Raw genomic sequence first — 22,301 nt, 5'->3', positions numbered from 1 at the left:
CTTCAGGAGAGAGGATCAGAATTTATCATAGAAACTAAAGAAAAGGAATAAGATAGAAGCATAGACAAGTTAAAAAGAAAAGAAAAGAAACCAAAACTAGGGGAGAGCCAGGCAGTAGTGAGAGAATTATGGTGTGTAGGCATGGGTTCATGTATCAAGCTTTAAGAGAATAAAGTGTGAAACGAGCAAGATGGAAAAATAAGCTGAGATGTTGGCTTTAGGACTTAAGGATGAACAGTGACTTTGATATAATATGATAAACAGCTATTTACATTAATCAAATTTCCTATGTTAATAATGACTTAGACCATATGGCACGTGTGTATCAACAATTAACAACTGTGTAAACTACTATAGTTTTTTGGTTTGAGATTTTGAGGGTTTTTTTTTGAATACTCAGAGAAAGTGACCTTGCTTTTAAAAAATTTTTGGTGATTGAGTTTTGCCTATCTTTTATTCCTGAAAGTCAACAAAAAAATTCAGTTATTTTACTTTCTTGAATGTATGGCGTTAGTCAACTACCATAATAACTCAGTTTTACTCATTTTTCCTAGTTTATTTATAGTCAGTAATTTTCAATTGTCTCTAATCTTCATTTACTTATGTGTTACATGATGCTATGACAGTCTTATTTCAGTATAGAAATATAAATTGTATCTCTTCCATTTGTTGTTGGTACTCATTCCATGAGAATTTCCAAACTAGTGCTTTGTGACTTTGCTATGCCTGAGCCAATTCTTAGTTACCATATTGGGGTAACTTTTTATAATCCTCTTTAAATAGTTATAAATGCTCTTCATTAATATTTCATTCTCTTTTCCCCCCACTTCTTTGTATGCTTGTATTTTTCCCAAAATGATGTAAGAGTTGCCTCTTTTTTATCTTTTTCATTTGTATAACTATTCATATTTAGCATTCTCTGCCTATTATTTACCTTTGCCAGTCAGAATATTCTCTATGTGCTTACTCTAATTGAGGAACTCTCCTGGATAAATAATTTTAAAAGTTAAATTATTTATTTGGTTCTTGTAATGGTTCTTTTTGGTTTTGGTGGTGGTGGTGGTGGTGGTGTGTGTAAATTTTTTGTTTAAATCAATAATCATAGAAAGCGGAGATAATCATTAAATGTTAGAGCTGGACAGAATCTTGGGGATCATCTAATCCTACTTATTATATAATTAAGAAAATTCAGATCCAAAAGCTAATAATTTACTTACCTAATTTTATACAACTACTATCAGTCATTTTTTTCATTTTGTGTTAAGACAAAAGTATTTTTTTGCATGTTATTTGATCTATTATTAGGCCTACAAATTGGTTACTATTCTTGCCTAAGAAATTTTCATTTTTAAGTTTTAGATGATTGAGTAGAATTACATTATTAATACTGAATGTGTAGAGAGATAATCCTATCTATATTAATACAGCTTTGGGAACCTGTGAAGATGTTATCTCTCTTGATTAGATTACATTTTAAACTTTCAAACAAATAAAAATAGTTTAATAGCTTACTAGTAGTTTAGGATGTCCTGCTATATTCAGAAAAAGAAATTCTGCAACCCCTCTGAAAAATATATCCTGAAGCCTAAAAACAGATCATTATTTTATCATTTCTGTCTTTCTAATGTAAATTTGGCCAAGCTTAGGCTTTTCAGACTTGTCAATAATAATCAGTAAGCATTTATTAAGTATCTACCATATGTGAAGCACTATGCTAGGTTTTAGAAATAAAAAGCAAAAATGAAATAGATTCTCACCTCGAGGAATGAATGTGCATAGAGCTAAGTAAAATATAAAATATACATATGTAGATATATACATACATTGTGGATATACAAACACCTGAATTTTAATGAAAGTAAATACAAAGAAAAATGGGAGCAGAGGACACTAATAACTAGCTGGACTAGGAAAGACCTCTTTTAAGAAGTAATGCTTGAGAAAAATCTTGAAAAAGGTATAAGAATGGGAATCAATCAAGGAGTATATGCCATATATAGGAAGTAACCCATACTGGTGGCATAGGGCATATTGTGTATAGGGAATAGTAAATAGATCATTTTGGCAGGAAGTATGTGAAAAACAACATGCAATAAATTTGAAAACACAAAATGGAGACAAAATGTGTATGATATTAAACACCAAGATGGGGAGTTTATATTTTACTCTAGAGACTAAAGGTAGCCATTTGAGTATATTGAGAAGGCAACGACACATGGGTTTAAGAGTGTTTATTTACCTACTTTGTGGCAGGAAGGGAGAAAATGGATACAGATTGGTGAATGGGAGGCTATTTCAGAAGGCCAGGCAAAAGGTGATAATAAATCTGAAGGGATCAAGGGTTATGTGAGTGGAAATAAAAGGCAATGGATGCAAAAGGTTTTTTGGAGGGAGAGTTGATGAAAATGTAACAGAAGGAAAGAAAAATATAAAGTAAATATTCTTAGACTTCTGAATGATTCCTCCTATAAAATAGACTTATACTTATTTATCTATAAAATAGAGCTAGTACTTATTTTCACAACTGATTAATTTTCTAACTAGTCTTTTCTTTGGACTGATTTCTCTTGAAATTTCTATTTTCCCATTGGCAGCAGTTCAACCACATCATTGTTTCATTTGACTTTGTTAATTCTAACTTTGCTCTTGAAAAATTGTGATTCAACATTGTCTTATTCTAAAGGGTTTATTTTGGGAGAAAGAAATTTCCAAAGGCCATAAGTCTTTAGAATGTACTGATTTTCTACTTCTCAATTTTGGTTGACTCAGACTAGAGCTCTTTTAAAAGTCATTGAAAATTAAATTATACTAATTGTTCTGCTTCCTAAAATGTAAAACTATGACAAACTAGTCCCTCAAAGCTTTGTAAATTAAATGTATTGTATTGTAAATGAATATAACAAATAGAAACTTGCCTTATAGGAAACAGCAAATTGTTAAAAACTGTCCTCAAAAACCAGCTGTTTGTAAGGTGTGAACAGTGTATTTCTGTTTTTTTCTTTATTCAACTGGAAAGTATTTCGGTAATAAGAGGGGTTATTCCTTGTCAAATATGGAGTCACTTTGGTATTTGGGAATCTAAAATGCAATATTACTGGAGAATAAAATTCTTTATAATCAAGTTAAAGTTTTATCTAGATTATCCATCTAGAGTAAACAAGGAAACAAAAATTTAGGCCAGTCAGTCCCCTTTGTTACAGTTTATAAAACTTAGCCCCAAAGGTAAATGATTTACTTAAGATCACACAAATATTGAACATCAGAATTGAGATTTGAATCCAGGTCTTCTGATTTGAGAATCAATATTCTTTTCACTGCCCCACAAATAATGAGTGTTTTATTTATGACAGAGATCATGTGATATAGTAGATAGAGGGTCAGTCTTAATTCTCTTTTTTGACACTGACTGTAGAACATTTAATAAGTCACTGGAAATTGTACTAGATGGTGTCTGAGAGCCTTTCCAGATATTGATTTATAATATAGATTAATTGATAAAATATATATTTAGTTAGAATAAACATAATTTAAATCAACTCAGCTTAAAAACATGTCTTAAATCATTTGTTAGGAAAATGCAATTTTAAAATCATTAGCGACAGAGTATTTTTTCCTCCATTTGAAGTACATTTTTTTTAAAATTTTGATCTAAACCAAAAAAAAAAAATTATCTTGATTATATATTGTTTGATTAATGATGTGTTTCAGACATCTCAAACTGGGTTGTCTAATAAGCATTTTACACTCAACAAGTCTAAAATAAAACTTATCTTTCTCCCCGGACCTTCTTTTCCTACTCTCACTGCAGAGGATAACACCATCCTCCCTGACTTTCAGGCTCACAACTTAGGAGTCATCCTGGACACTTATCCAATTCTCACTCCTATATACGCAGTCTACATTGCCAAGGCATGTCAAGTTCACTTTTGCACTACCCTTTATCTCCTCTGATATTGCTACCATTCTGGTGCTAGCCTTCATCACCTCACATATACTCTATTTCAATAGTCTGTTAGTCTACTTTCCTCAAGTCTCCCCATATCAGTCCTTCCTCAATTCAGCTGCCAAAGTGATTTTTCTGAAGATTAAGTCTGACTTATTAAACTCTAGAAATTCTTGTCACTTCAAGAATCAAAAATGAGGTCCCGTATTTGGCCTTCAAAGACTTTCCTAGCTTAACCTCTTCCTTCCTTTCCAGTCTTCTTGCACCTAATTTAATACCACATCCTTTACAGTTCTGTGACTGCTTCTTCCATCTCTGGTATTTTCTCTAGCTCTTTTCTGAAATGTTCTTCCTTGTCATACTGGCATGCTGGCTTCAAGTCCTCACTCAAATCCTATCTACAGGAAGTCTTACCTCACCCTACTGCTTTCCCTCTCTAATTATTTCCTGTTTATTCTGTAGCTTCTTTGTAAATATTTGTTTGTTTGCTTTCTCCCTCATTAGATTGTGAATTCATTTAGGACTGGAACTGGCTGTCTTTGTCTCGTTTTTTTTTTTTTCTTTTCTTTTCTTTTCTTTTTTTTTTTTTTTTTTTTGGGGGGGGGGGTATTCCAGGACTTAATATCACAGTGTCTTTGTACATAATTGATGTTTAATAAATGCTTAATGACTGACTGGCTAAACATGAAGAAAGAAGAATATTTATTGATCAAGTAAGATTATATGAGAATCTTTTTGATCATTTAAAATTATTTTTTCCACAAACATATAAATTAGTAAAGGTGAATCTCATTTTAAGAAACAAAAGGTTAATTCATGCAGTCAGAAACTTTCATATGTATAAATGAAGCTTTGATTACTCATATTATACAGCTATTTTGAATTTGTGTGTGTGTTTGGGTTTTGTTTTATGATTTCACAAAATAATATCTTATAGGCCTATTTTAAACAGAATTATTCTAAGTATTTGTGCTTGTTTATAGGTCATTTAACTTTTTGAGAGTGAATTTAAGAAAATTAAAATTAAATTCATTTTAAAGTTTACTTAATTAAGATCAATAGAAATAAAGGTATAATGGTGTAAAACTTTAATGTAAATCGATCAGAATATTATATCCCGATTATAAAAATGTTATGTAAATATAGCTTTGCAAAAACAGTTAATATAAACTACCACTGCATCTAGTCTTTCTGGCTTTTTTTTATTTCCGTCACTTGTTCCTGGGAATGTGAAATATCATGATAGGATTTCTTTTTGGTTTCAACTACTATGGCATTTTATTAGCCAACAATTATTTTTAATCCAATAAATATGCACTTTCAGCTCATTCCATGGTATCTAGTTTATAGTTGCTGTAGCTTTGGAATATTTATAACACAATAACACCATAATCTGTTTTTAGGAACTTCCATTATTCCTTCTTCTTATATATATTTTTAAACTATAATCACATTAGTGTTTGGTTATTGGGCTAACTTTTCTAATAGATTGTTGTTGTGGGTTTTGGGGTTTTTTTAAATAATCTTCCCCTATACTCATCATATTGGACTACCTTGATTTCATCCTTGTCTTAAGGAACTGACTAGGAATTCCTTGATGAGGAAATTTCTTCTAATAATGTAGATGGACATCTTTCTTGCTGTTTAAAGTATTAGAGAGTTGTTTAGAGCCCTGAGAGAATAAATGCCTTCCTTGCACAAGGGCACATAATCCATATTATGTTAGAGGTGGTATTTCAACCTAGATCTTTTTGGCTAAATGACGAGCTCTCTAGCTACTGTACCAGTAATCCCTGGTATCATGAGGTTCTAATATTGAGAAAAGTCTTCATTCCTCTTGAAGTTGTATGATCTTTTCACTAATTGTAGGAAATAGGCATGTGGAATTATCAAAGTGTCTTTCTAACTTTTCTCAGGTGATGAGGAATTATTTTATTGTCTTTGAACTTGTTTGGGAAGTTGTGAGATCAAAAGCATTTTCTGTTGTGGTTTCCACAATTGGTAGCAATAAAAAGTTTAGTGGATTACATTTTTAGAAAAGATAAATAGATTTCTGTATTTATTCAGTATTGAAATTTAAATTTGTCTTTGTTATTTCGAGTGAATTGACAAGAATGGGGCTCAGTGGAAAATTTCATGAAGGAGAAAATTAGGTTACTTAGAAGTAGAGTTCTTTGAATATATATTGCCTCCATGGCTTCTTCAAATTTCCTCTCTCCCCTCCTTTTCAGGGACTCTATTTTGCACATACATATAAGAAATTAAAGAGATAGGGCAACAAACTTCTCCAATTTCTGCACTGATCTGCTCATGCATTGAGGCTCACCACACCTTCTTAGGATAACTGCTTTTTAACAATTCCAGGATCCAGGCAACATGATTTGCAGTTTCAAGAGTGAATCTATGGAGGCAGTATATTCAAAGAACTTCATTGATTGGTAAGTAATTTAGGAGGGAGGGGACTATACAAAACAGTGTATTTAGTACAAAAGGGTGAATATGCATTTATTTATCTTTATATTTTCCTATCTTCAGTACTGATGGGACTTAGGAGAAAAACACCTGGGTTAGAGAGGTTTTTGAAAACTGCCTCAGCTATCTGTATACTTTAGTGAATACATTTTCTGGATATCTGAAAGTCTTAGCCCTTTATGTATTCAAACTTTTTTTACCTGTTTGTGGCATGAAATTTTTTTTTCAGTTATACACATTCCTGCATTCATATATAATGTAAACTAAGCATAATTTAAACTTCCAATATTGAAGCCTAATTTTTTTCCTATGTAAAATGGTCCTTGTACATTTTTTGTCTCTTTGTTATGATTTCTCTCTTTATTGCTATGACTTTGTTACAAAAAATTTTTATGCCATTACTATTCTTGCCTATAGTTATCTCTTTCCTTTCTCCTACTTGGCTATTTTTAGTTTGTTCTATAGTTAGAAAACTTCTAGCCAACCATGTTAGGATTGTGGACACATTAAAAGTAAATATAAGAGTCTATCTAAAATGCATGACTTTTAAGGCCTAGACTCAGTGGCACTTGCCTGTTCAGAGCCTTTTAAATTTCCTGGGTCACAACTGTTTTCTGAACAGATAAAAAGTATCTTAGGATATAGGTAAGACAATGACTATAATATATTTTATTGTCATCCCTAATCTTTACAATCTAAAGCATGTTTTCTTTAAAAAAAAAAAAAAAGAATCCCTTTTATCTATATTGTTATAAATGATAGGAACAAACAAAATCCCACAAAAATGGCACTTTTTTTTTTGCATAAAGATATTGTTTAATTGAATACTGATAGTTTATACGGTTAATACATTTTGAAATGTATTTGAAATAAAAAGTAATTTGGCTTTACTTAGTTGCCCTATAAGGAGAACCTAACTCACATGGATTGATCAGGCTGCTCTGGTTGAAGGCAGAATGGCCGAGGAGACTTGGCCAAGTAGAAAAAGTTAATTTTCATTACATTGATAGATATTGCTATATTTATTCATGTGATTTCTTCTCTTCTTTTTTTCCACTAAGAAATGTGGATGTAAGTAATGATACACATACCTCATATTTGCTACCCTTAAAAACATTTATTAAATAAATCTTTGACTTTCTTATTTAATAATACGCAGCAATCAGTGATAGAATTAAGTGGCATCTCGAACTTCCAGTACTTATCTTTTCCTTTATCCCTTTCTGTTCCTAAGAGGCACTATTTACAACAGGAAAAGATTTAAGCAAAGAATTGCAGTTATATATATATATATGGTATTGTTTATGTAATAGAATATTTGTGTTTGGGTAAGGGTAGATATTTTTAGTAAAACTGAGTGAACCAATGTTTGTAGTATCTATCTTGTCTGGCTCTTCATAATCTCATTTGAGGTTTTCTTGGCAAAGATGTTGCAAGTGGTTTGCCATTTCTTTCTCCAACTCATTTTACATGTGAGGAAGCAAACAAGGTTAAGTATGTTACCCAGGGCCGTACAGTTGGTAAATATCTAAGGCCAGATTTGAAATCTGAAGGCTGAGTCTTCCAGATTCCAAACCCAGTGCTCTTTCCACTCTACCTTAAATCATTTTAAGGTGGTCTTTGCTTTTTATACTTCTACTAACATTCCATATTTAAAGCTTGAGCATTGTAACTCAAGAATAGGAAAGGGCTGCTGCTGTGCCTATAGCTCATTGCTCCATGTCTTCCTTCAGATTTGTAAATCCACAGAAATTTCAAATAAATGCCTGTGTCTTTAGAGCTTAGTTGGAATTATTATTTTCTGTACCATGCATATTTGCATAAACATATAACCCTAGTTTACAAAAAGGCATAAACAGTAAAGGAGAGATACAAGTATGTTTTTTGGTGCAGTAATTAGACAACAAGAATTGTATTTGTGACTAGTTTGAGTTCTGTTTTGTCACTTACTGTTTGACTCTCAACATGCTGTTTTCAAATAAAGAAACTGAACTTGATGACAGAGGCAGATTTAAATTTGATATAAAGCAAAATTTCTGAACCATCAGCGGATGACCATTTGTTGAAAAGGCTATTAGTGGGTTCTTGTTTAGAGATAAGTTAGACTTCAGGACTTCTTTAAGAACACTGGACATAGGAATTTGGAAGATCTTGATTCAAATTTCATCTCAGACAATTTTTACCTATGTGACCCTAAGGAAGTCATTTCTTACTCTGTTACTTCATTTGTAAAATAGGATTGATAAATACCTGTTTCTGTGAGGCTCAAATGAAATGTCATTATCATTATTCTTTTTAGTCACTTTTAGCTTTGAAATCTTGTGATTCTTTATGAGAAGGAACTAAAATAGGAAGGGTGACCATTTACTATTCTCTTCCTTCCCCCCCCATCTAGACAATAAAAGATGATAAACATTTTGTGGCATCATAGATTATGTCTTAACAGATATCTTTTTTCTACAACCCTTCCACATATAAATTTTTCCCCTCGTGTTATTTTTGCCAATTTGATCAATGCGAAATCAAGCATAATTACAATTCCAAAACCAAAAATAATTAAGTCAGAGAGGGGTGGAATGGTATAATAAAAACAACTTTCTATATTTGTTTTTAAATTGAAAGGAGAAATAGATGTAAGTCTCATATGGAAAATGTTAAAATCCAATGAATGTAAACTGAGTGCTCAGATAATAGCTTTATACCTTTTTATCATGTAAAATTTCTCTATAAATTTCTGTGACTGGCTCTTGGGGAGGGGGATCATTAAAAGCTCTTTATTTATACTGTTTCTCATACCTTAGAAGATGTTTAAATTTTGGCTTGTCATTTTAATCAAAGAACTATATTACTTCAAACTTGAAAAAAAAATTTGGCTCTTTTTCCCCCCTTATACTTTGAATTCAAATGTAGCCTCAGATACTTCTGAGCTAGTCATTTAACCGCTATCTGCCTCAGTTTGTTTTCAAGTATAAAATGAGAATAATCAATGCACCTACTTTCTGAGGTTGTTATAACAAATAAGATAAAGTATTTAGCATATAATAGGTCACTTACCACTTCCCTCCTCTTTGTGCTTCTTTTTAATCTCCAGAATTCAAAGAATTTTATGTGGCATCTAGAAAAATCTTATTTTGTAAAGTTAGTCATGAAGTCCTGCCTGGCTAAGGGGCTAAGCCTTCTCTTTTTTTCATGGATATAAATACTGACCTCCTTATAAACTAGTTCAGTGTGTGTTTTTCATCTTCTTTCTTCTCTCTTCATTAAATATACAACATTTAACAACTCCATTCTGTTATACAACAGACATACAAATCTTGACACCACAAATACCAATTATTAGCAATTTTTTTAATTCATAAAGAGACATCATAGGGAATCATCCTCAAAGACACAAGACCTGGGTTCAAGTATCAAGTATCAAACTTACTTCTCTGAGCGGTACCCTTTTCATCTCCTTAAAATATAGAAGGGTAAATTATATGATTTCTAATATCCCTTGCAACTGATACTAGGTAAATCAAAAGAGAAATTATTAAGATTATTTTTTTTAGCATGGAATCACAACTAAGTATAGTTATGTACTGCTGTTCATTGACAAACATTCTATTAAGTGGAATGAGAAGACTGGAATGAGGGGGTGAGAGGACAGAGCCAAGATGGCAGAAAGTAGAGAGGACACTGCCTGAGTTCTCCACAGCTTTCCTCATAAACTAGATCAAGCTTCTTAATATATATATATATAGCAGCTCCTTTTAAAAAGTTGATTTGGCAAAATAGAAAAAAAAATTCACTGAACAAAACGACTCCTTTAAAAGTACAATTGAACAAATGCAAAATGAACTTTAAAAAAGCTAACTGAAGAAAATAACTTACTAAAACTTAAAATTGGACAAATAGAAATGAGTGATTCAATGAGAAATCAAAAATCAGTGAGACAAAATTTTAAAAATGAAAAAAATATAATAAAATATAAAACACCTCATTGCAGGGGGGGGGGGGGGGGGGGGGGGGGGGAGGCTGGCCTGGAAAATAAATCCAGGAAAGAAAATATAAGAATTGGACTACCTGAAAGCCACGATTGGGGAAAAGGGGGGAGTCTAGACAACATCTTTCAAGAAATCATCAAGGAAATCTACCCTGATATCCTAGAACCAGAGGGTAAAATAGTCATTGAAAGAATCTACCGATTACCCCTGAAAGAGACCCCAAAATGAAAATTCCAAAGAATGTTGTATTTAAATTCCAGAATTATAAAGACTAGAATCATACTCTCCATAGAAACTAAATGTTTTTTCAGTAATGTTTATCTAACAATTTGATGACCATAGGATTCATAAGTGATCATTGGATCTTAGATAGATTTGGAGCTTGAAGGAACTTTAGAGTTCACACTTTCATGTTATAGATGAGGAAACCAAGGTATTTTATTTGTCCAAGAGTAGTAAAGGACAGAGACAGGATTTGAATTTTGGCTCCAGATAGAAGATATTTTCTTCTGTTGTGTACTGTCTATAATATTTTAACTCTAATGCAGCATCAGCTTGGCAGAAAATAACTATGATTTGTTACATAGTTAGATAATGTTCTTTTGAATAATTTCATGAGATTCACCACCTTGATATCAAAAGTTAAAGCTAGTTATATTTGCAGGATCTTTTGGTGAATGAAGGAATGAAAAGGAATACAAATACAAAAGCAAAATAATCCCTAATGTTAGAGAGCCTATATTCTAATGTAAGGAGACAACAAAAGGGGTATTTTGATCCATTAGTCCTGGGATGTTGAATGGAGTCTGAGGGTATTTAATTACTCCACCCTTTTCTGAAGATGTTAAGAGCTTTCTTAGTTGGAAAACTGTAGGGGGAAGGGAAAGGAGTATTCCACAAGATCCAAAATGGATGATAGAAAGATGGAATTGGACGTGTGAAGCCAGCTAAATATAGTTCAGTGAAATGAGTTGATTTATTGCTATTATTTCTAAAGAACTGTTTAATTATAAATTAGAAAAGTGCATTTTAATTTGTTATGGTATGAGGTACAATTTTGTGTGTGTGTGTGTGTGTGTGTGTGTGTGTGTGTGTGTGTGATAAGAGACCCTTTCATTGAGTTTGAGTTATAATTTTGTTGTTCTGTTCTTATATTTTGTCGTTTCCAATTCTTTGGTAACTCTATTTGATGTTTTCTTTGGCTAAAGATAACTGCCATTTCTCCAGCTCATTTTTCAGATGAGGTAAACAGGCTTAAGTGACTTGCAAGGTCATAAAGCTAGTAAGTATCTGGGCAAATTTGAACCCAGGAAGATATAGTCTTCAGACTCAGCACTCAATCCATTGTGCCAAATTATCCAGTAGGCTCACAAAGAGAACTAATATGAGGTAGCTTTCCTTAAGTCAAATTTAATATCAACTTTTGATATTTAAAATTTCCTGTGCTATTGATTTTTTAAAGCTATAAATGATGTTGATATTAGTTAAGTACATGAATCTTGCTAAGTAAAATCACTGCTTCATGTCCATAAAAAGGCATGATTCTATAAGAAGTTTTTGGAATAACCTTGAGTGAAAATTAGAGTTCAGGATTAGGAGTTTGTAAGCCCAGCCTACTAATTATAGTATCCTAAAATCAAGATTTAAGTTTTCCAGCCTCTCCACTAAGAAAGCAAAGACCACAGCTTACCCACTTGTTTTGTTTGCTGTGAATCAACTATTAATTTTATCTAATATCAGTTTTTCAATACTGATTGAACAGAAATATGAAGAAATTTTAAAGAACTTTAAACTTAAGGAAAGATCTCTCAAATTAGGAGAGTGGGGAAGAAGGAACAATAAAAAATATCACCTACAATTAGTTTTCTCAAATGAAAAATTTCCACTGCAATAGAGCCACACAGGCATATGATATAATATAAAAACTAATTGGGGAGTGGGGAAGAAAGGAGGGAAAATAACTTGGGGGTCAGTGGGTCTTTCTGAATTGATCATTACAGAAACATGCCATATGTACCAAGAAAAAGTCTGTACACCACTGAAATGGGAGATACCAGACCCAAAAAAAACATTGCAATAAGCAAGTGCTAACTGGAAGCTTTGCCTCTTGTGCCATAGATCCAAGGTAGAATGAAAAGAGAATTTGTACATAATGATGTCAATGACATTCCCAGGTAGGAAGCTCTCTGAATAGTAAGGGAGGAAGTTCAAAAGCCAACTGTAGCGATAATAGTATAGTTTAGGTCAGGGGTCCTCAAACTACAGCTGTGGGCCAGATGCAGCAGCTGAGGACGATTATCCCCCTCACCCAGGGCTATGAAGTTTCTTTATTTAAAGGCCCACAAAACAAAATTTTTGTTTTTACTATAGTCCGGCCCTGCAACAGTCTGCGGGACAGTGAACTGGCCCTCTATTTAAAAAGTTTGAGGATTCCTGGTTTAGGCTATGCAAAAAGCAGGGTTTCAATTCCAGTGTCTTAATTTTATATGCAGAGAAATAACCAAGGTCAGAATCCTAGACCAAAGGCAAGGCTACAGTTCTGCCACTGAATCAATAGACCTTAAGCTGATAAGGACAAGTCTCTTTTTATACAGATCCAAAACCAGGTCAGAAAGTTACAGAGTTCTGACTTAGCTTTGGATCAGACTACTTTGGTAGAACTGAAAGGCAACCTGTTTCCCTGTCCATCACTGAGAATCTGAAAAACATAATATTCAGTGCTCCAAGAAAACAGCAATAGGACTAACTCAGACCTTTCCTCCAGCATTATAGCAGAGCCTAGCCCTAACATCAAGTCCAAAGTGTGGAAATGGAAAAAAACAAATTGGAAAGATAATGAAAAATTTGCCACAGAAGAAACAAAACCTTGCCCAAGCAACAAACACTCTGAAAATTAGAAAGGACCAAACAGAAACCAATAATTTCATGAGGTGATGATTCTTGTCAGAGACTTAAGATATTTTTTAACAAAGCAAAAGTCGTGGGCAGGGAAGGGAGCAGAAATCTCATAGTGAAAACAACTAGAAAACGAACTAAGAAGAAAAAAAATTTTTAGAATCATTGGAATATCTGAGTATTGTGGTCAAAACAAGAATCTATACATCCTACTTCAAGAGATCTTAAAATAAAACTGCTCAGACCTTAAACCTAGAAAACAATGTGAAAATTGAATCTGCCAGTTACTTCTTAAAGGAAGCCTTAAAATGAATAGTCTCAAGACCATCATAGCCAAAATATAGAGCCTCTGGTTCAAAGAAAACAATACCGATATCAGAATGATAAAGAATTCAAATGCCAAACATCATATACAGTATAATCAAGATTATATGCAATTTAGCAGCCACTATTGTAAAAGAACACAGAACCTGGAATATGTTATTTCTAAATCTAAAAAAATACTAGCTTACAATCAACATAACTTATCCACCAAAACTTGGTGTAGTTACAAAATGAGGGATGCAACGGGATGGGGAATGAACCTTTTGTGATTCCCAAGTATTTCTGATGAAAAGACCAGAACAGCTAAAGTTGAATTGAAGGAATAAAAAGTACTATAACAAGAGAAATATGAACAGTGATAAAGAACTAAAGAATAAATTGTTTACAGTCAAATTTAGAGAAATAATAATATATCTCTTTTCCAAATACTACACTCCCATTGATGGCCATCCAATTAAACAAGCCCTCAGAGTGGTTTTGTATATACCTTAGTGATCCAAAGACAAGAATGGGAAGAAAAACCAGTGAGAAATACTATACATAATGTTGACATCTTCATAAATAAGAAGGAAGGAGAGGGAGGTGGCTGATGATTACATACCGGTCAAACAAAAGAAGGATATACACATATAGATATATTGAAATTCTTTAATTGGACAGAAAATAGGAAGGAAAAGGGAAACAGAAGAAATCAGAAGCAGAGTAATTTAAGGAAAAGATTGGCCCTAAGTAAAGCAAGTTCTGAGGATGTACAAAAATATTTCTAGCTCTTTTGTACAAAAAGTGGGAATCTAAGTGAATCTCATTATTTGGAGAAGGAGCAAGTTATGGTATATAAATGTAGTAAGATATATTAAAAATTCATATCAGCATAATAATCAACTCAAGTTACAGATATTTAATGAAATATACTACCTACTCCTGATAGATAAAGATTTCAGAAAGAATATTCTTTTGGATACTGCAATTGTGGAAATTTATTTTCATTTACAGTGTTTGTGTAATGTTTTGTTTTTCTCGGTGGAGGAGGGAAGAGTACAGTGGGGTTGAGGAAGAAAAAATGGATATTATTTAATTTTTTAAAATAGAGCTTTCACTTCCCCCAAAGTTCCTGTAATTTTCTATGCTAACAGACAACTACTTGTTGTTGAGACAACTCTGAAACACAAATTCCTCCTTTTTCTTTACCTTTCAATGGATAAAATTATCATTAAGGCAAGTATTGATGCATGAAATTGTTAATCCTTTACTTTTGGTAAAGGAAAAGTTATGAGATGGGTCTAAATAGATAAAATCTGATTTATCTGTTTCCTTTATTTACTTCTTCTGTCCAGATATTCTAAGGATAGTATTCATTTTTCTGTCTCCATGTTTCATTTCATAAAACATTTTATTTATGTTGATTTTTTTTTCACCTTGTCTTCATCTTTCATAATCCTCTTTCCTTCCTCATGCAAAGAGTCATCTTTTATGATGAAAAAGAGAAAGGAAAAATTTTATTCAGTATATCACTGAATTCAACATCCATTCTTCTCCACCTTTGCAAAAGAGTGCATAATCAATTTTCTCTTCTGAACTTTGTTATACCGACATAGAAGTTTTGTTATTTCCATTTCTTATTTTGTATTTTTGTGCTATTGAACTTAGAGGCATTCCTTGCCATAGAAGGCAAAGAATTGTTACTGAGAGATGGTCTTCATTGGAAGTTTATTTAATCTTTAGTGGTTTCCTTTTCAAATATAGGGACACATTTATATAGAATGAACATCCAGATAGCCTCAATTCAGTGGCTTTGAGGTACAGAAAATCATTATTTGGTCTAAGCTATGGCTTAGCTGCCAATTTACCATGGTATTATATGCAAGTCATTGTTTCTCTTGGTTTTTGTTTCCTTATGTATATAAAATAAGAGTTGGAACTGACGTTTTCTGGGTCTCTTCAGGCTCTACAATTCTGTGATTCATTATTATGTTACATTAAAAGTAGTATACATAATGAGAGATTCTAATGTTGTTTGTCTTCTGGAAGGATTTTTTTTCATGACTATATATCCTGCCTCTGTTGTACTACCAGGTGCCACCTGACTGTGGCTGCTGAAAATCCAACTCAGACCTGCAGAATGGATCTCCTCATGTGAGAGGATGATACAAGGAGACTGAGAAGCAGTTGCTGTTCTTTGACCTCTTTGATTGAGAGGCATTTGCATTGTCTAACCTCTCTCCTCTTCCCATTGCCTCCAATTTATCTCATTCCCAGTCTGCAACACTTGACAAAGCTGCCTTGCAACTCCTTTATATATTATGATTCACAGCTGTGGAGGCTCTCGGAGAATTGACCTATCCCTTAATATGCCTCTACATTTGTAGTTCCTAAAACTAACTTTACCTAAATAGGAATAATAGCTAGTAGAATAAAACTGCAATATCACATTTTGCCTCAGTCTAAAAATTCATTATTTTGTGCTATTGATTTATATAAAATTAATCAGTGCCCTATTTTCTCAATCTTTAAATTTAAAATTTTGTTAAATTATTTTTAATAAAGAATAATTGACTTTTTGGGGGAAAAGTAATTATCTTTTTTAGAGATTGAGTTTTATATACTGGATGATTATTGAGTTAAAGGTTTTCTGAGGGCTATGAGCTTAGAAAGATGGTCAACACTGGACTCATTTGAAGAATCACTTGAGTATAGTTAGGAGTAAAAAACCTTGAGGATATGAGACTAATTATGGAGGAAGAAGATTAGAATGCTACTATTCATTTTGATAGGGGCAAAAAAATATCCAGGAACAAGAAATAGAATGATCTGAAAAGGTAATTGAAAAATCAAAGCCCTCACTTCAAAAATGTATTATTTTAGAGCTTGCAGAAGGAGCATTTTAAAGGGAGCTTATGGAGAATGTTCATTGTCATTTAGCAGATCCATAAGAGTAGAAACTGAAAGAAAATTGGGTCAGTGGAAAGATATGGTTGACTCTAAAGAAAGAAGTTTCACAGAAATAGAGGGACAGTGTATTTCTAGAGACTATAGATTACTGATTCAAGACGTTTAAATATGAGGGGCATGATAGCAGCTGAATATCACTTTGACTGGACTTCATAGAATTTTCACTGAATATAGTGCACATTTTATAGTGTTTAAATACTACATCAACAAATCATCAACAAATAATACATCAACAAGCATTTGAATGCCTACTGTGTGCTAGACACTGCTATGTACTAGGGCTATATAAAGCTTAAAAAACTATGTTCTTAAAAAGTGGTGAGAAATTTGAATTAGGGGTACAGATTAAGAGGCACTTTTAGTAAACTAGATGAAAGGAGATTCTGGTTTGATCTAAGATAGGACCTAATTAAGTAGAGAGAATAGATTTATTATAAGAATGTTATGAAGGCAGAAATGATAAATTGTACAAAGTGAGTGGACATGTAAAATGAAGCAGAGTATGATGTTAAGGACAGATAATTCCAAAATTATAAAAATTTCAAACTTTAGAAAAACTTATCAATACTTTTATTAGAAATAGAGAAAGTTGGAAAAGAGATGATTTGGGGAGGGAATATATTGAGTTCTCTTGGACATGTAGAGTTTGAGGCGTTGAAACACACTGAAGAAACTAAGACTCCATAGATAGCCCTCTAAGTCATGTCATTTGATAAGGTCAACAAAGAGCTGCAGTTAAGCACTAGGATACAGATTGTACAAGCTTTCAGTGGGGACTGAGAAGATATGGCTAATCAAAGTAGGTGAGAATTAGGAGAAAAGAATGCCACATAAACCCTGAGGAATTCAACCACAGTAGAGAAGTTAAAAAGGATGAGGGCTGAGAAAAAGATTAAGGTGATAAATCTGAAGAGAGTAATTTCAGTTGTATTTTTCAGACAAAGATTAGTTTTAGGACTATAACATTGGAGAATATCAGGGCCTAATGAAGGGTTTTTTCCTTTTAAAAAAAAATTATTTTTTCAAAGGTAATAAGAAAAAAAAACTCGAAACAAAATAAAACAAAAAAAAAATTGTCATGTGTCCAGCAAAACATCGGGGAGGATTCGAAATATGTAACAACTAATGAACCTTTGTTAAAGATGAGTCTTGAGTATGTTTAAAGACATTAGAGAAAGAACCAGTAAATAGGAAACAGGTCAAGATTGGGGATGGAAGAGGATGATTGAAGCTTCAATCTACTGAGGGGAAATGAGATCAAAGCCATGTGAGGGATTGGTCTTAGCATGGAGAAGATCCATTTCATCATCCAAGATTAGAAGGAAGAAAAAGAACAGAAAGGTATTGGAGGTGGAGGAGTTGAAAGTAATGATATTTGAGTATAATTTCTTAGTCATTTAGAAGGTACAGCTTCCAGAGCTCAACTTAATTTAAAAAGTTATTGAGCATCTATTAGACTTGTGCTAAGCATTTATTTAGTATACATTCTACAGGGAGCACAGCATATGCAGAAATAGATTCTTTCTGTACACACACATGCATGCACACAATATCAACACAAAATTTCAAGGTCAGGGACAAAGTAAAACACTTGGAAAAATCAGGAAAGGCCTTGTTTATGAGGCAGAATTTGAGCTATAAACTTAAAAAAAAATAGGACAAAGAATTTTCTGAATGTAAGGTACAGTGCAAAGAGCAGTTGGGAATATGGAACGTGAATATGGAACATCAAATAGGGCATGTTTGCTGGAATTAATTATGTATGTGGAGGAGAAGTATAAAATCAAGTCTAGAAAGAGAGGTGACAAATCGTGAAAACTCTGTATGTTGCATATATTTTATCTTTGTAGCGGGGAACCCTAAGCTTTTTTGAATAAGATTGGTTTAGGAATATCAGTATCATACTTTTATATAGGACTTGGATTTGGAGACCAATTAGAAGACTATTAAAACAATAATAGCTAGCATTTATTTAACACTTTGTTTTTAAACAAAGTACGGCTACTGTCTCTTGCTCATAACTACCCCTGGAAGATAGGTACTATTATTATCTTCATTATAACAGATGAGGGAACAGGCAAATAGAATAGGTGATTTGCCCAAAGTTACACAGGTATTATGTGTCTGAGACAAGATTCCAACTCAGATTCTCACAATCAGAATCCTATCCATTTTACCATATATATAGCTGCAGAAAAAGATCATGATGACCTAAAGTAAAGTGGTACCTATATGAATATAGAGGAGGAGATGGATTTTAGAGACACAGAAGTAAAATTAATAAGATCTAGCAAAAGAAGAGTTGAAGATCATCTTTAAGGTAACAAAACTGTGTGACTAGAAGAAGGGTGGTATCCTTAAGAGATAAAAGGAAGTGACAGGAATAAATATGTGAGTCAAAATAATAAGTTCTTTGAATGGAGGGCAACATGTCATACCAGAAAATATTATGAATTTAGAATGATGAGACCTGAATTTTAATCTTCACACTTACTATTTTGTTACCCTAAGTAAATCTTTCAACTTCTGGGACTGAGTTTCCTTATTTTTAGAGTGATAATTTTGGACTAGATGACTTTTGAGGTCCCTGTGACACTCCTGATTTTTCTGCCGCAATCTTTTCACCTTGGATGTAGCTCAGACACTAGATCTTCAGTTGATGAGCTCCTGGCCAGAACAACCAGTTAAGGAAATGATCCCTCATCCTTATTTACTGCTCTCCCAGCTCCCCTCATCATGCTCTAGACTTCAGTTTTCCCTCCACTGGGGATTGGCCCACTGAACTTCAATTTCCAGTTTCCCTTTGTGTTTCTTTCTCAATTTGAATTTAATCTCATTAAATGTAGGTATCTTCCCTTGAGGTTGTATTTGTGTTCCTAGGATTTAGCTAAGCTGGCACATAGGGAGCAATAAACAAATAAAAAGCAAAATAATAAATTAATAAAGGGGGGAGAGAGAGATTTTCTGTTCTTAAAGACTTTTATTCTTTCAGGAGTGTATACTTAAGAGCCTATGCAAAAAAAGAAGAGAATCTACTTGTATTTCATTGGTTTCCAAATTCTAGACCTGAGGTTCTTTTCTGAAGCAATACAGGATTTATATAGATGGAAATATTTTGCTTAAGTAAGACATAATAACATGTTTTATGTCAGTGGACTGCTTTCTGAAATAGTATGTTTCCTGACAAGTGAAGAAGGGAACAGAGGCTTTATTCAATCCTCCAGAGATGTAGAAAAAATTCCTGCTTTCAGTGAGGGTCTATTATAGGGAATAGGTCAATGAAAAATAAAGCAGTATTTTAAAAAATCAATAAAGCATCTAAGAAATGAAGTAACTAAATTCTCTACCATAGATTACACCTTCCTGCATAGCCTGCAGGTCCATAAAGGAGACAGGAAGCCATAGGTGAGAGAAGTAGATATTAAGAAGCAAATACCTTTGGTATTGAAAGTGATGTACATCAATATAAATTTCCCCTTAAAGCATGCTTGTCAAAGGAAATCATCTAGGAAACAATGAACTGAGTTCCTTGTAAAAATTTATCATCGATCATCAATTAATTTGAAGATAAATCACAAATGGGAAAAAAAATTAGTGGAGGGGCATTGCAAATGATTCAGATGATTGTATTTAAGAGAAAAGATATTTACAGGCTAATATGAAGCTTATTGCTTTAGGATCCTTCTGAATATTTTATTTTAAGCATTGTTAAGGAAATGGTTTCCTCCTATAAGATAAAGATCTTTCAAAATTTATTTTACTATTTATTTTCTAGCTCAATGGCTAATAAGAAGACTGTGTAATAGTATATTGAAAAGAAAACTGGGTTTGGAATTATAAATCCTTATTTTTTATCCATTGTTTTAACTCCTTACTAGCTGTGGCACCTTAAAATTAATTTTCTGATCCTAAGTTTCCTTATCTAGAAAATAGAAATAATAGCAATGATATTTATATTATATGTCTGTTACCTAGCTACATTCAGAAAATCTCATCAGCAAATTGGTCCCAAGTTTCATCACAAGACTGTACAGGTCTGAAGACAATATACAAAAATTGTAAGTTATGTTCAAAGAGGAGGTGCCCATATAAATGAAATTATAAATCATCGAAGTTTTGAAGTATAGCCATTGTACTACCTACTGCCCAAAGGCATCCTTGGGAAAGTGCTTCATTGTTAAAGTCCAGAATTATTCTGAGTTGTGGTTACTTATTTGTAGGTAGTATCTTCTGGTATTTATATTTGATCTTAAAATCATTGAATCTAAACCATTCTAACAGTGATTGAAGTGTTTGTTATCTCAAGTTAATTAGTAGCTCATTAATTACAGGTACTTCTACTGATTCTTGACTTGTTGTTTCTAGTTGCATGAACATGCAGCTTACCTGGTGGACAGTTTGTGGGAAAGCTCTCAAGAACTATTGAAAGACTGGGAATGTATGACAGAATTGTTATTAGAAGAACCTGTCCAAGGAGAAGAAGGTATAGTATTTTGAAATTCTTATTTGCGGTATCTTTAATATTTTTCTCAATTGAACATTACAATAAAATGCATCGTTTATAAAATATTTTTCATGTAAAGAGGATTTTAATTTTTTTATTATGCATTTCAACTGAAAAATTGTGGTTTGATTGTAACACATAAAAATACCATTTAATAGAACTGTACTTTTCCTACAAAACTAAGGGGGCAAAGTTCAAGGCCTTAAGGATAGCAATAAGGACAAATTGAATCTTGATATCCCAGTAATCTCAAAATTGTTTCCAAGTTTTATACTTACACCTCATCTCAACAAGTTTTAAAAATACCATATAATAATCTAGTAAATTTACTTTCTTAGTTGTTTGTAAAAATTTAATTAATTTTGTTATTTCCTGGAATATTGAAACAATGATATTTTAAAATATAAGTCCCAATTCATTTTTTAATGTTTGTGTGTGTGTGGATATTTTCAAAGAACTTCTAGCCACACAAAACGTTAAATTGTATCCCAGTCTCCTATTATTAAAATCACATTTTCTTAAAACCAAAAAATGTAATGAGAGCAATATTGTTTGCCTGGGTTTGAAGGCAACAATATGATAATAAACCACATGAGAATATTTTGATTATTGCACCATAGATTTCATTCATAAGTTTTTTTTTGTTTTTTTTTTTTAATCTTGCACTGTTGATTATTGGCATCTTTAACATGTTAGTACAAAAAATTCTGAGTTTAAAACTTTTGTTTTAAAATTAATTAATTTTGTTTTAAAATTAATAATATATATCTTTAACATATATTTGTCAACCTGCCACTTCGGGGAGGGGGTGGGAGAAAGGAGGGGAAAAATTGGAACAAAAGGTTTTGCAATTGTCAATGCTGAAAAATCACCCATGCATATATCTTGTAAATAAAAAGCTATAATTTAAAAAAAAAAATCATTGAGGGAGGAGATGAGAGAGGAAAAGCAAATACCTACTAATTGAAAGTTAAATACCTTTAAAAAAAAAAGGTTAAAAAATAAATTAATAATTGTGATTGGGAATGGGATTACTTGTAGAAAGCATTTCTTCAACCAGGACACAAAAGCTTATTTATTTGACCCATAATGTAGCTAAAGTGTTTTCCTAATAATGATAATTCTTATCTGTAATTGCATAAAACAAAGTAAGTTTCTAAGTCAGTCATATCCCTTTTTTCCCAAATTAAGAAATAAAGAAAGAACCACAGAAACAGGGGGTCCAAAA

The 22,301-nt window shown here is 32.5% G+C and overlaps 1 protein-coding gene across 1 annotated transcript in view; it reads left to right on the top strand.

Annotated features, from left to right (window-relative positions):
• Positions 1-22,301, top strand: part of STAG1 (stromal antigen 1) — a 318,010-nt gene that overhangs the window by 222,616 nt on the left and 73,093 nt on the right. The window contains exon 15 of the mRNA XM_051985602.1: positions 20,935-21,052. Coding sequence (XP_051841562.1) covers positions 20,935-21,052 — 118 coding nt within the window. The remainder of the gene's footprint in view (positions 1-20,934; positions 21,053-22,301) is intronic.

The sequence above is a fragment of the Antechinus flavipes genome, chromosome 3, assembly GCF_016432865.1.
Source record: "Antechinus flavipes isolate AdamAnt ecotype Samford, QLD, Australia chromosome 3, AdamAnt_v2, whole genome shotgun sequence".
Taxonomy (NCBI): domain Eukaryota; kingdom Metazoa; phylum Chordata; class Mammalia; order Dasyuromorphia; family Dasyuridae; genus Antechinus; species Antechinus flavipes.
Note: the sequence above shows the minus strand (reverse complement) of the source record. Positions and strands in the feature narration are given on the sequence as shown.